The sequence below is a fragment of the Rhinopithecus roxellana genome, chromosome 8 (genome assembly GCF_007565055.1).
Source record: "Rhinopithecus roxellana isolate Shanxi Qingling chromosome 8, ASM756505v1, whole genome shotgun sequence".
NCBI classification, from domain to species: domain Eukaryota; kingdom Metazoa; phylum Chordata; class Mammalia; order Primates; family Cercopithecidae; genus Rhinopithecus; species Rhinopithecus roxellana.
Genome location: NC_044556.1, coordinates 71089461 through 71103064, shown reverse-complemented (window position 1 = coordinate 71103064; position 13604 = coordinate 71089461). Strand labels below are relative to the sequence as shown.

Sequence of the window (13604 nt, the reverse complement as noted above, 5' to 3'; positions counted from 1 at the left end):
ATTTGTGTGTGTTAATTTCCCTAAAAGCTCACCAATATTTGATATTGATAAGAAAAAAATAGTATTTTGCCCTGTTTTGCATTTCTCTGATCTTTTCATATATTTTTATTTCTATAAATAACAAAAAGTCTTTGTGTCTTTTGTACATTTTCTTCTGTGTTTTAAATATTATTGATTTGTAAAAACTGTTGAGCTGTTTACATATACAGTCATGTGCCACATGACATTTCAGTCAACGACAGACTGCATATATGACAATGGTTCTCGTAGATTATAATGGAGCTGAAAAATTCCTGTTGCCTAGTGATGTCATAGTCATTGTAATGACATAGCACAATTACTTTATTTTTAAAATAAATTTAGTGTAGCCTATACAGTGTTTATAAAGTCTACAGTAGTATAGTGTAATATCTTAGGCCTTCACATTCACTCATCACTCACTGACTCACTCAGAGCAACTCCCAGTCCTACTAGCTCCATATATGGTAGGCGTATCATTTTAAGAATCCTTTGTACTGGCCGGGGACCGTGGCTCACACCTGTAACCCTAGCACTTTGGGAGGCCAAGGTGGGTGGATCACTTGAGCCCAGGAGTTCAAGATCAGCCTGGACAAAATGGTGAAGCCCCATCTCTACTAAAAATACAAAAATCACCTGGGCATAGTGACGCATGCCTATAATCCCAGCTACCCGGGGGGCTGAGATGGGAGAACTGCTTGAGCCCGGGAGGTGGAGGCTGCAGTAAGCTAAGATTGCACCACTGCACTCCAGCCTGGGCAACAGAGAGAGAGACACTGTCTCGGGAAAAAAAAAACCAAAAAAACAAAAAAACTTTTATACTGTATTTTTACTGTACCTTTTCTATGTTTAGATATGTTTAGATACACAAATACTTACCATTGTACTCCAATTGCCTACAGTCTTCACTACAGTAATATGTTGTACAGGTCTGTAGCCTAGGAGCAACAGGCTATGCCATACAGCCTAGGTGTGTAGGAGGTTATACCATCTAGGTTTGTCTAAGTACACTCTATGATGTTCGTACAATGATGCAATCACCTAATTTCACATTTCTCAGAAAGTATCCCTGTCATTAAGTGACACATGACTATATACTCAATATTTATTTTTGTTAAGTGCATTTCAAACACTTTATTGTGTCTCTTGAACATTCTAGTTTTTAGGGCTTTTTTTTAATTGGACATTTTATTTTTATTTACTTATTTATTTTCATTATTATTATTATTTTGAGACAGAGACTCACTCTGTCACCCAGGCTGGAGTACAGTGGCGCTATTTCAGCTCACTGCAACCTCTGCCTCCTGGGTTCAAGCAATTCTCATGCCTCAGCCTCCCAAGTAACTGAGATTACAGGTGCTCACCACCATATCAGCTAATTTTTTGTGTTTTTAGTACAGATGGGGTCATCACATTGGCCAGGCTGGTCTCAAACTCCTGATCTCAAGGGATCTGCCTGCCTCAGGCCTCCCAAAGTGCTGGGATTACAGGCGTGAGCTACTGTGACCAGCCTAGTTTTTAGTTTTGATGTACTCATATTTATATTTTCCTTAATGATTTATGACTTCTGATTTCTGTGTCTTGTAAGGAAGGGCTACCCTACTTGAAGACATTAAGTCTCCTATATTTTCTTCAAATACTTTATTGCCCAGGCTAGCCTCAAACCCCTGGGCTCAAGCGATCCTTCTGAGTAGCTAGGAATACAGGCACAGTTCATTGCACCCACCCAAATACTTTAGGCTCCCATTATTGTTGTTGAGATAAAATCCACCAGGAATTAATGTTGGTATATGGTATGGAGTGAAATTCTAGCTTTTCCTCCCGTATTGTGAATCAACAGTCCCCAAACTATTTATTGAATAGTTTGTCCTTTCTCCATTGATAGGAAAGGGCTACTCAGTCACACGTGAGTTCACAAATAAATCTTGACCTGAACTTTCTAATCTCTCCATTGATCTGGACTTTCTCCTATAACTACACTGTTTTAATTACATTAGTGTAACTAAACTTGACATCTGGTAGGAAGAACTCCTTTGTTTTGTTCATCCTCCAAACTGTCTTAGCTATTCATTTATCTTTACTCTCCCAAATGAATTTTATAACCAAATTTTTGTCCAGTTTCTTGAAAAACCATCCTGAATTCTGTTTGGAATTACATTAAATTTATAGGTTAATCTGGAAGAACTGTCATCTTTATAATATTGAGTCTTCACCTTATGAACACACAATACGTATTCTCTTTCTATATATTCAGGTCTTTCATGCTTTTACATTTTAGAGAATACATAATGAAATATTTACAAATGACATATGATGCCTGAGGGTTGCTTCAAAATAATCCACTGGGGTCTGAAAATAACATACAGGAGGTAACATTGACCATAAGTTGGTAATTGTTGAGGGGGTGTGATGTGCACATGAGATTTCATTTACAAGTCTGAAATTTTCTGTAATAAAAAGATTTTGAAGAAATAACTATTTCTGAAATTACAGCCCCTAAAACATATAAAAACTCATGACTTTTTTGTTTTGTTGTCTTAGGGAGTAAGGGTAAAAGCAGAAGGAAAGACCAAAATGGTATATTAATCAAAAATACATACAGGGTTAGGCATAAAATTACAAAATATTATTCTCTGTTTTTAAGTGTTGGTAATTTTTCTCACAAATAACTTTCCCTCATCTCTTTGACAATAATTCTCACTGTGCAGATGTAATTTTAATAATACTCTGCAAACTAATGTAGGCTATGTACGTGCCCAGCCATGGAAATTGCTAGATCACAGAGTATGTGCATTTTCAATGTATAAGTATAGTCAGCTAGTCCTCAAAGTGATCACAGTAGATTGTAATCTCATTAGCAGTATATAAGAGATCACCTTTTCCCATATTGGTGTCCAAGTCACCATCTTTGATTTTTCCAAATCTGATTGGCCTGAAATGGCGTATCATTTCTTTTATCAATTACAAATACCCTAAAGCAAATATGTCAAAATGTTAATGTTTGTTTACTCTTGCTAGACAGCATATGTATCTTTAAAAAATATTAATATTTCTTTTCTAAATTAATTCCCCCTCCCCAAATTAAAATAAGTTATTTTCCAAAGTTCATACTTGAATGCCTTCTCCCAAGTAACCAAAGTCCTAATCAAGTTACACATGAAAACAACACCTCTGCTTTTAGTAATCTATCTATGCCACTACACTTATGGTTATATCTCTTCTCAAGATTTTAAACATGAAAAATTAAGCTACTTCTGCACAAGGATCATTTTCTTTAACTCACTGTCCTAACTGAAGTGAAATAGACATTTATATTAAGGACAGACATTACTTTTGTCTTTATCCCTATAAATACTCTCCCTGTAATTAAAATCTAATCATGTTTAATTTTCCTATTAACCACTGAACAGCAATGCACTGTGCCCACTACTTGCTTAGCAGGAATAAGCTGTCTTCCAGTTTGACAGAAATAAAAAGAAGTCAGGAGGAGGAAAAAGTTCTTTACTCTCAGATGTTTCCCTTAGATGTCTTAGTTCTTTTAAAATAAGCATTACTTTTGGAAAAGTTCAATAATGTAGTTGTATGCAAGCTAATAAAAAATATTTCCCTAAACAATAAACAATATTGGTAATAAATGCATTTTTTAAAAAGCATCTTTTAAAGTAATAAATGACTGAGATCCAATATATGGAGAATGCTGATTTATAAATACCAGACTTATCAATAATCTATCATTCTTTATATATTTTAATAATGGTGCTTTATATTTACAAGGTGCTTTGTGTTTTTTAAAAGTCTTTGTTTCTTTTGAGACGGAGTCTCCCTCTGTCGCCCAGGCTGGAGTGCAGTGGCCGATCTCAGCTCACTGCAAGCTCCGCCTCTCGGGTTTATGCCATTCTCCTGCCTCAGCCTCCCAAGTAGCTGGGACTACAGGCACCGGCCACCCCGCCCGGCTAGTTTTTTGTATTTTTTAGTAGAGACGGGGTTTCACCGGGTTAGCCAGGATGGTCTCGATCTCCTGACCTTGTGATCCGACCGTCTCGGCCTCCCAAAGTGCTGGGATTACAGGCTTGAGCCACCGCGCCCGGCCTTTTTTTTTTTTTTTTTTTCTTTTGCGACAGAGTCCTGCTCTGTTGCTCAGGCTGGAGTACAGTGGCACAATCTCGGCTCACCACAACCTCCATCTCCCAGGTTCAAGCGATTCTCCTGTCTCACTCCCAAGTAGTAACAGGCACATGCCACCACACCTAGCTAATTTTTGTATTTTTGGTAGAGATGGGGTTTCACCATGTTGGCCAGGCTAATCTCGAACTCCCAGCCTCAAGTGATCTGCCCATCTCTGCCTCCCAAAGTGCTGGGATTACAGGCATGAGCCACCGTGCACAGCCTAAAAGACCCTTTTACCTGTACATCATTTGCATCTCACAACAATGCATCTGCCAAAGTCGGGGCAACTTCTGGCCACCAGAATCCCAGCATTAGCAAAGTTGCCTGAGCACTTAATCACCATTTGCCACAAATTTTCTGAGGAATATGCTCTCAATGCATGCCCTAAAAGTTCAACTTTTGAAACACAGCAATACTACCTATTTGTAAGACAGGTTCTAGTATACAACTCTGCCACAAATGTTTACTTTCTCATCTATGCGGTATTTTAAGTACTTCAGTAGTATTTTATATAAAAATAATGTGTATTTTATGGTGTTTCATATATAACATGTCATGTCTTCTAGAAATCCTAAAAACCAACATAAGCCTGAGTAGTAAATTAATAGAGAAAACTGCTATTGGAAGAAATAAACAGTTTCAGAGTATTTAAAATAAGTTATTACATTCTTATGCTTTTTTCCTAAGTGTCAGTACAGAAATTTCAAATCAAGAAAAACATTCTGCTGTACATTCTGGCAATCTAGATATTCTTTTTCTATTTAAAGATTTTTTTTTTTTTTAAAGAACTTATTAACACAGTATGAAGGGAGTTACTTTGTGGGAAAATGCCACTTTTGCTCAGAGATCTCCATATACTTGCTTGTCACATTATGTTCCAATGAGGTACAGAACAGGTAGTGGAATTTATTTGGCAGCTTGGACTATAATTTGTAAGAAGTGAAAATAAATGTATTATGGAAAAATAAAATTAGCCAGGCGTGGTGGCAGGTGCCTGTAAACCCAGCTACTTGTGAGGCTGAGGCAGGAGAACTGCTTGAACCCGGGAGGCAGAGGTTGCAGTGAGCCGATATTGCATCATTACATTCCAGCCTGAGTGACACAACGAGACTCTGTCTCAAAATAAATAAATAAATAGACAAACCATTGATTAATGTTAAATAAATCATGCTAACTATATTGTTTCCCAAGTGAATTCTGATGGTAAGGAATGCTATCGTATAACAATATAATACCCCAGCCACCCAGAGCCATCTTTTGTGGCTCTCAGCAGATACCAAGATGTACTACATAGGAAGCACAGTTATTGCCCTCTATGAAATCTACCTAAAATATAATAGAAGTATCTCAAATATATATACACTTATTATAGATTTAATACTTATGAATTGTTAACCTTTCTCTTAATCTGTACTTTCAACTGGGAGTTTCTCTTAGAATTCTGTTTCACGGCCAGGCACGGTGGCTCATGCCTATAATCCCAGAACTTTGGGAGGCCAAGGTGGGTGGATCACCTGAGGTCGGGAGTTCGAGACCAGCCTGACCAACACGGAGAAACCCCATCTCTACTAAAAATATAAAATTAGCTGGGCATGGTGGTACGTGCCTACTGTAATCCCAGCTACTCGGCAGGCTAAGGCAGGAGAATCGCTTGAACCCGGGAGGTGGAGGTTACAGTGAGTCGAGATCACACCATTGCACTCCAGCCTGGGCAACAAAAGCGAAACTCCATCTCAAAAAAAAAAAAAAAAAAAAAATTGTGTTTCATTTAATTACTACTACCTATGAATTTGTTTTGATTTGATCCATAATAACTGCCTTTTAAGTGGTACTAGTGTTCTAGGACTCATCTATGTCAGCTCTCTTTTTTGTTTTTTTAAATTACAGAACTCTCTAGGCTTCTCATGCTTGTCAACTCTATAGATAACATTTAACCAACCACATTATTTCTTTTAAAACGGAGAAATTAAAATACATGAAATATCTTAAGTGGGATCTAATAAAAGTTGAGCAGGATGGATTACTTTCTGACTGTCATATGTCACATTTCCCAGGATTACAGTAAAAAACTAGCAACAGGCCGGGCGCGGTGGCTCAAGCCTGTAATCCCAGCACTTTGGGAGGCCGAGACGGGCGGATCACGAGGTCAGGAGATCGAGACCATCCTGGCTAATACGGTGAAACCCCGTCTCTACTAAAAAATACAAAAAACTAGCCGGGCGACGAGGCGGGCGCCTGTAGTCCCAGCTACTCGGGAGGCTGAGACAGGAGAATGGCGTGAACCCGGGAGGCGGAGCTTGCAGTGAGCTGAGAGCCGGCCACTGCACTCCAGCCTGGGCGGCAGAGCAAGACTCCGTCTCAAAAAAAAAAAAAAAAAAAAAACTAGCAACAGGCCAGGTGCGTGGCTAAAGCACATTGGAAGGCCGAGGCTGGCAGATCACCTGAGGTCAGGAGTTCGAGACCAGCCTGGCCAACATGGTGAAACCCTGCCTCTACTAATAATACAAAAATGAGCCAGGCATGGTGGCATGTGCCTGTAATCCCAGCTACTCAGGGGGCTGAGGCAGAAGAATCACTTGAACCCGGGAGGTGGAGGTTGCAGTGCCCACTGCACTGTAGCCTGGGCGACAGAGTGAAGCTGTGTCTCAAAAAACACAAACCAGCAACAGTACTGACTTGCCCAGTTATATACCATAATCACTAAGTGATCACTTTAATTAAATTCTCAAGAATGAGGGCTGCTTTATTTATTTATCTTTTTAAGTCTGCTAAGACGAAAACAAATCCTTTCTACATCATGTGAAACAAAATTGGCTGGTCTCATATGGTTTAATAGTTCTAGAGTTCTGGAGAAATTATGCTTAACTGCAGAAAGGGAGAAATTATGCCTAACTGCAGAAAAAAAAAAAAAAAAAAAACTTTCATGAATAGTTTTTCAAATCTCCCTATAGGTGAAGATAAGCCAACAATGAACAAAACTACTACTTTTTAGTGAACTTTATAGTTTCCAGACCACCTTTTCCTATGCTTTGGGCACCCACTCCCCACTTTAAGCAGTTGATACTATCCAGTTTTTCTTTTTTTTTCGAGACAGAGTTTCGCTCTTGTTGCCCAGGCTGGAGTGCAACGGCGCCATCTCGGCTCACCGCAACCTCCGCCTCCCAGGTTCAAGCGATTCTCCTGCCTCACCCTCCCTAGTAGCTGGGATTACAGGCATGTGCCACCACGCCTGGCTAACTTTGTATTTTTTTAGTAGAGACGGGGTTTCTCCACGTTGGTCAGGCTGGTCTCAAACTCCCGACCTCAGGTAATCTGCCCACCTCAGCCTCCCAAAGTGCTGGGATTACAGGCGTGAGCCACCGTGCCCGGCCGATACTACCCAGTTTTTCTTGCCAACCTCCCCACATTACAAGAGAAAGGGATCTAATCCCAATTATTTATATTATTAACATTTATATATATAATGTGATTTCTAATGCTGCATTTTAAAACTTTTATTGAAACATCTTGTCCTTGTTTAAAATTTTAAAAATATAACCAAATGAACAAAAAGTCTGAATTAAAACCACTGTTTCTTTCCCTATGCACCATGGTGTTCTGATGGCCAAGAACAATACATGAGAAGTCACTCTATAGTTGATAGAGACTATATTCCCGGGAGCTGCTAAAGACATGGCCCATATCCCCTCTCACAGGCTTCTTGCAAAAGCACAGTACTATCCTGACACCAGGACACCTCTGTTCTTTCCTGCTCTTTTCATTTGCTCTCCATTTCTGAACACAGGTCCTTCCTCTCCTGTCCAACATTGGTTAGACAATAATCTTCATTAAATTCCTGGGAAGAAAAGTATATCTCCTCACCTGTCCCAAGACTCCTAGGGTTTGTATGTATGTGCATATTCATAATCAGGCATAATTTGTACTTTAATATCTTGGAGTATGATTCTATAACATGATTTAATCTCTACTAGTTTAACACATTAAATTTTCTTTATTAGAAGTATTTTTCTGTATCAAACTGACCATTCCTCATCTTCTATCTATTATGAGGTTTTCATCTCTAAGTCAGGGGTCCTTAATTTCTTGAGGTCATAAATAATTTTGAGAACAGAGTGAAAGCTATGAACTTTCTCTGTAGAAAGGTATAAACATTCTCAAAAATTCATTTATTCAGTTATAAAATTCTCTGAGGTCTATCCATGAGCCCCAGCACTAAGAACCTCTGTTTCAAGTGAATGTAAGAGACTGTTAAAGTAATCTTGCTAAAAGTAGGCCATTTCTTCCATTTCTATTATCCTTTATGATTTGATTCATTTTTTTCCTGATTATAAACTAAAATTTCCTCCATTTACTGATTAAAAAAGAAAAGCAGGGTCACCTATACTAGAATGCCCATACAACACAATGTTTTCTTCCTCATCTCAGTTCTTTTTGGGGTATGATTTGCTAGGAAGATCTATATACATCCAATGCACATATATCAAATGCACATATAGTCATACATCCAATAGCCATGTATTCCTAGCTTGGGCATTAACATTGTCCTTCATTCATAGATTACAATGTAAAAACTTACTGAAGGTTTGCTATGTTTCACATATGTGGAAATAAAACTGTTCCTCGAGCAATTCTTCCAGGGCCTAGCACATTGCCTTATACAGAGTAACTGCTCAATAACTTAAGTAAAAGGGAAACCTGTGGAAAGAGTCGACTGAGAAAAGAGACACGAGGAATTACACTCTTACCTCAGTGTAAGCCACACACCAGAATCAACTGTAATTTTATAGTCATCCCTCACACATCAAAAAGTCCAACTATTAATTATGTAATTTTAAATTTCAGAATTTAATTTTCATTCAAATTCTTCCAACTCTGTACTTACATTTGTATTAATAAAACTCTGATGGTTTACACATATAAAAATATGCTACCTATGTACTATCAATGGTACGTAATTTGAGTTGTTTTCCTCTAGAATTGAGGGCTTTTGTGGCAACTGTGATGTTCCTTAGGACCAATTCCTCACCTTTGTAAGGTAGTTGCCAGGGGTTGAGGTCTTTCACATGGAAACACAGTAAGGCTAAAAGGCCTATAAAAGTGATCAAAACCCAACAGGCCTTATCAGCCTATGCTTCATACAAATACCTATCATATTTATATAAACTCCTTAAAAAAACTACAATAAAAAAACAAGAAGCTAGCATACATATTCAATAAATGTTTTTGCTATTGTTTATGCAAATGACATATTAAAATGTTAAAAATTTAAAAGTGTAAGTCATAGCTAAGTTACCAATTTAATCATTCAGAAAATCTTATGTGGATTGATTTAAAAACAAATTCAATTTCTGTCACAGGTGTGTGAAGCAGAGCAATTCTATCTCGAATACAGGCTGGGTAAAATGAGGCTGAGACCTACTCAGCTGCATTCCCAGATAGTTAAGGCATTCTAAGTCACAGGAGGAGACACGAGGTCAGCACAAAATACAGGTCATAAGGACCTTGCTAATAAAACAGGTTGCAGTAAAGAAACCAGCTAAAAACCACCAAAAGCAAGATGGCCACGAGAGTGACCTTTGGTCATCCTCACTGCTATGCTCCCACCAGCGCCATCAGTTTACAAATGCCATGGCAACATCAGGAAGTTACCCTATATAGTCTAAAAAGGCTAGGCATGAAGAATCCACCCCTTATTTAGCATATCATCAAGAAATAACCATAAAAATGGGCAATCAGCAGCCCCCGGGGCTGTTCTGTCTATGGAGTGGCCATTCTTTTATTCCTTTACTTTTGTAATATACTTGCTTTCACTTTACAGACTCGCCCTGAATTCTTTCTTGCACAAGATCCAAGAACATTCTGGGGTTCTGGATGAGGACTTCTTTTCTGTAATATCTCTATTAATACATACCTTCTTAAGCCAAGTGAGTATATATTTATCCTTGATGTTTGCCCTTTAAGTTAACTTTTACACAAGTGTCAGGCAACCAAATAAACATAGTGCCTCTAGAATATCACTTTTAGAGATCTCTATAACTGAGTGAAATACCTACTTCAAATGATATTTTAATATTAAAAATGCAGCATAAGAATGAACTTGAGCCAACTATTTCTACTGTATGATTAAAAACTAAATATTAAGACATTCATGCTGTCCTGAGGTAGTATTGTTGGATATATGCTGAGTACTAATATAGAATTCTTACCTATAATGTACATGTGTGACTGTTGGTTTCCTGTATCCAAGGATCCAGGTTTGAATATCTATAGGTTCAGCTTTGGGATAAGCTATCGTCGTATCTATTATCCACTGGAGGCCTTTTGATTTGCTGTCTGAGAACAAAGAAAAAAAGACTTAAAATTAAATCAACTTTTATATTATCTGTAGCAAATAACATAGATTACTTGACCAGTGTAAGGTATATCAATATACCTTCTGGTTTAAGAAAAATTCTAAGGATGAACTTTAGTGCTGCTGTTCTATAATGTTCTTTAGAAGAAATTAAGCATTACTTATTGTGTTATAAAATGGATGAACCTCGAAACAAGGAACACTATTATCTACTGGACATGCACCATTCAAGTATCTGATACAATTATGCACTATGAAGATCTAATTTATATTTAACATTCCTATAAAAAACTGACCTATGAAAAGGTCAGAAGCTAAACTCACATCACAGAAACAAAAAACAGACTTCGAAACAAAACAAAATCATTCACTAAATATAACATAATATAATATAATATAATATAATATAATATAATATAATATAAACACCAAGATTTGTGATACTGAGGATAGGCATTAATAAATATTGGAACATGGCAACAAAATTAAGCATTCTTTATGGATACACTTGGTTGCTGCTCTTGAGGCTGGGCGTAGTGGCTCATGCCTATAATCCCAGTACTTTGGAAGGCAGAGGTGGGCAGATCACCTGAGGTCATGGTGAAACCCTATCTCTACTAAAAATACAAAAAATTAGCCAGGTATGGTGGCGCGTGTCTGTAATCCCAGCTGCTTGGGAGGCTGAGGCAGGGCAATTGCTTGAACCCAGGAGGTGGAGGTTGCAGTGAGCCAAGATCACTGCCACTGCACTCCGGCCTGGGTACAAGAGTGAAACTCCGTCTCAAAAAAAAAAAAAAAAAAAAAGGCCGGGCGCAGTAGCTCATGCCTGTAATCCCAGCACTTTGGGAGGCCGAGACAGGCAGATCACCTGAGACGGAAGTTTGAAACCCCGTCTCTACTAAAAATACAAAATTAGCCAGGTGTGGTGGTGCACCCCTGTAATCCCAGCTACTCTGGAGGCTGAGGCAGGAGAATCACTTGAACCCAGGAGGTGGAGGTTGTAGTGAGCTGAGATCGCACCATCGCACTCCAGCCTGAGCAACAAGAGCGAAACTCCATCTCAAAAAATAAAATACATAAAAAATAAAAAAATAAATAAATAAATAAAAAGCAAAATATCTCCCTCAGTTTTAGCAAGAGTTATATGTACACATAAAGCAATAAAGCTTCCTGCCTTTTGGAAGGTACAACTGTTGACTACTGTTGTGGAGACGGGATGGTAAGTTCTGCTAAGTTTGATCCTTTGCACACTGTTTTTATCCCAGCATGGGGTACAAAGGTGAGTGAGAACTGAGAGCAGAATCATCACAGAGGATACTGATGGTCAGACTTTAAGAGTATAATGGTCCATTCTTTATTTGAAGTATGTAAGAAATTCCTAAAAAAAGAAAACTCATTTTCAAGCATAAGTCCAAATGTGCATTAGGAATCAATGATATATTACTTTTGTATGTCAAATAATTTAAAACTGGCCTTAAATTCTGTAAAGATTTTAGAACAACATTGTGAAGGAGAAAAATATACTTGTAAAACAAGTAAAAAAATTTTTTTTAAATAACATATTGCTAAATGAACTGAGTTTATGTAAAGAAACACACTTTAACAAGCTACCAATGATATGCATGCTGAAATGTTTAGGAGTAAAGTATACTAATGAAGCTTATTTTTAGACACATTAAAAAATGAAACAACCAAGATGGATTAATGGATGGATAGAATGATGAAGAGATAATCTAGTCAGCTCACAGACATCCACTGCAAAATTCTTTAAACTGTTATGTATGTTTGAAAATTTGTATAATTAAATGATGAGAAAAAACACCAAAATTCAGTTTAATATCTGTTAAATCATGTGGTAACAAAAATACTAATCTTTTTAAAGTTAATCAGACAGAACTTAATTTTGGTATATGTGTATGGATCACATATTAAAACAAACACAAAGGCATGGTTTGTGTATACATGGAATAAAATGCTAGTTAATATAAACACAAAAGAAAATAAAATGCAAAATACCAAAACATGGAAAAGAATAATAAAATACAGGTAAAACTAGTTTTCAGGTATACTTATGGTTTTTCTTCTAAACAGGCAGAATGAAAAACTTTAAGGTAGGATTAAAAAATAAACTACTCTGCTTTAGTTACAAACGTAAACTAGCTCTCTCTAAAAGAAAACAACGATTTTTCTTCACTATTATGCAATCAGTATAACAATTGCCCCTACATTTGAGATCTAGACCACCACAGGATATTGCCTGGGTGGAACTATTTTAAAACAGCAATCTTTATTAGTGCAACTAATCCTGTTTGGAAGACATTTGCCTTCAAGCTTTGGCTTGGCTGCCATTGCCACAGTGTCTCTCCAGCAGTGAAACTATTCTGAACGTTCCTTTTCTATTAAAAGACTCTTCCAATTTGTCTTTTTAATAGATGATGGAAGATTAAGAGAGCTGACTGCCAAGCAGCTGCTTGGGAGAAACAAATAAAAGGAAAACTCAGTTAAATCTGAGTTAAATCACAGACATTATTTCTATGTCTGGTCCTGATTGCCATTTAAAAACATATTGTTTCTGAGGGCCAATCATTTCAATTATTATTTTATTTTATTTAAAGAATAGGAAAAGAAATAGCAAAATACTGCAAAGGAAACAGGCCTAGTGAATGCCTTTCAGCTTTCTAACTTATAACCAGACTTTCACAGTAGTATCTTAGGTAACTTGTTCAAAACAGTCTCCATGCTATGGGCACAAATATCTTCTGCAAAACTTTGTAATTTATCAGGCTATTTGCAAGATAGTTGCATCTTTGAGTATGATTTGCTTTTTGATGGTAAGAAGGTAATACATACACATTATTTTTAACAACGGAAAATTCAGAAAAGCATTAATAGAGAAAAATAATCCATAATGTTACAACTCAGAAAAGCAATCACTGCTAACATTTTGGTGTCCTTGCTTTCATGCATTTCCTACTGCCTCGTTGTTTACAGACTTGAATTCAAATTGTTTTCAGAAGAGTTGTATGTTTGCCCACCCTATTAACAGAAGAGCATAAATATTTTTCCA

At 37.3% G+C, this 13604-nt stretch overlaps 1 protein-coding gene across 4 annotated transcripts in view; it reads right to left on the bottom strand.

Annotated features, from left to right (window-relative positions):
* LPGAT1 (lysophosphatidylglycerol acyltransferase 1) overlaps window positions 1–13604 on the bottom strand; it is a 93651-nt gene that overhangs the window by 27838 nt on the left and 52209 nt on the right. For all 4 annotated transcript variants that reach the window (XM_030935634.1, XM_030935635.1, XM_030935637.1 and 1 more), the window contains one exon: window positions 10392–10518. In XM_030935634.1, coding sequence (XP_030791494.1) covers window positions 10392–10518 — 127 coding nt within the window. The remainder of the gene's footprint in view (window positions 1–10391; window positions 10519–13604) is intronic.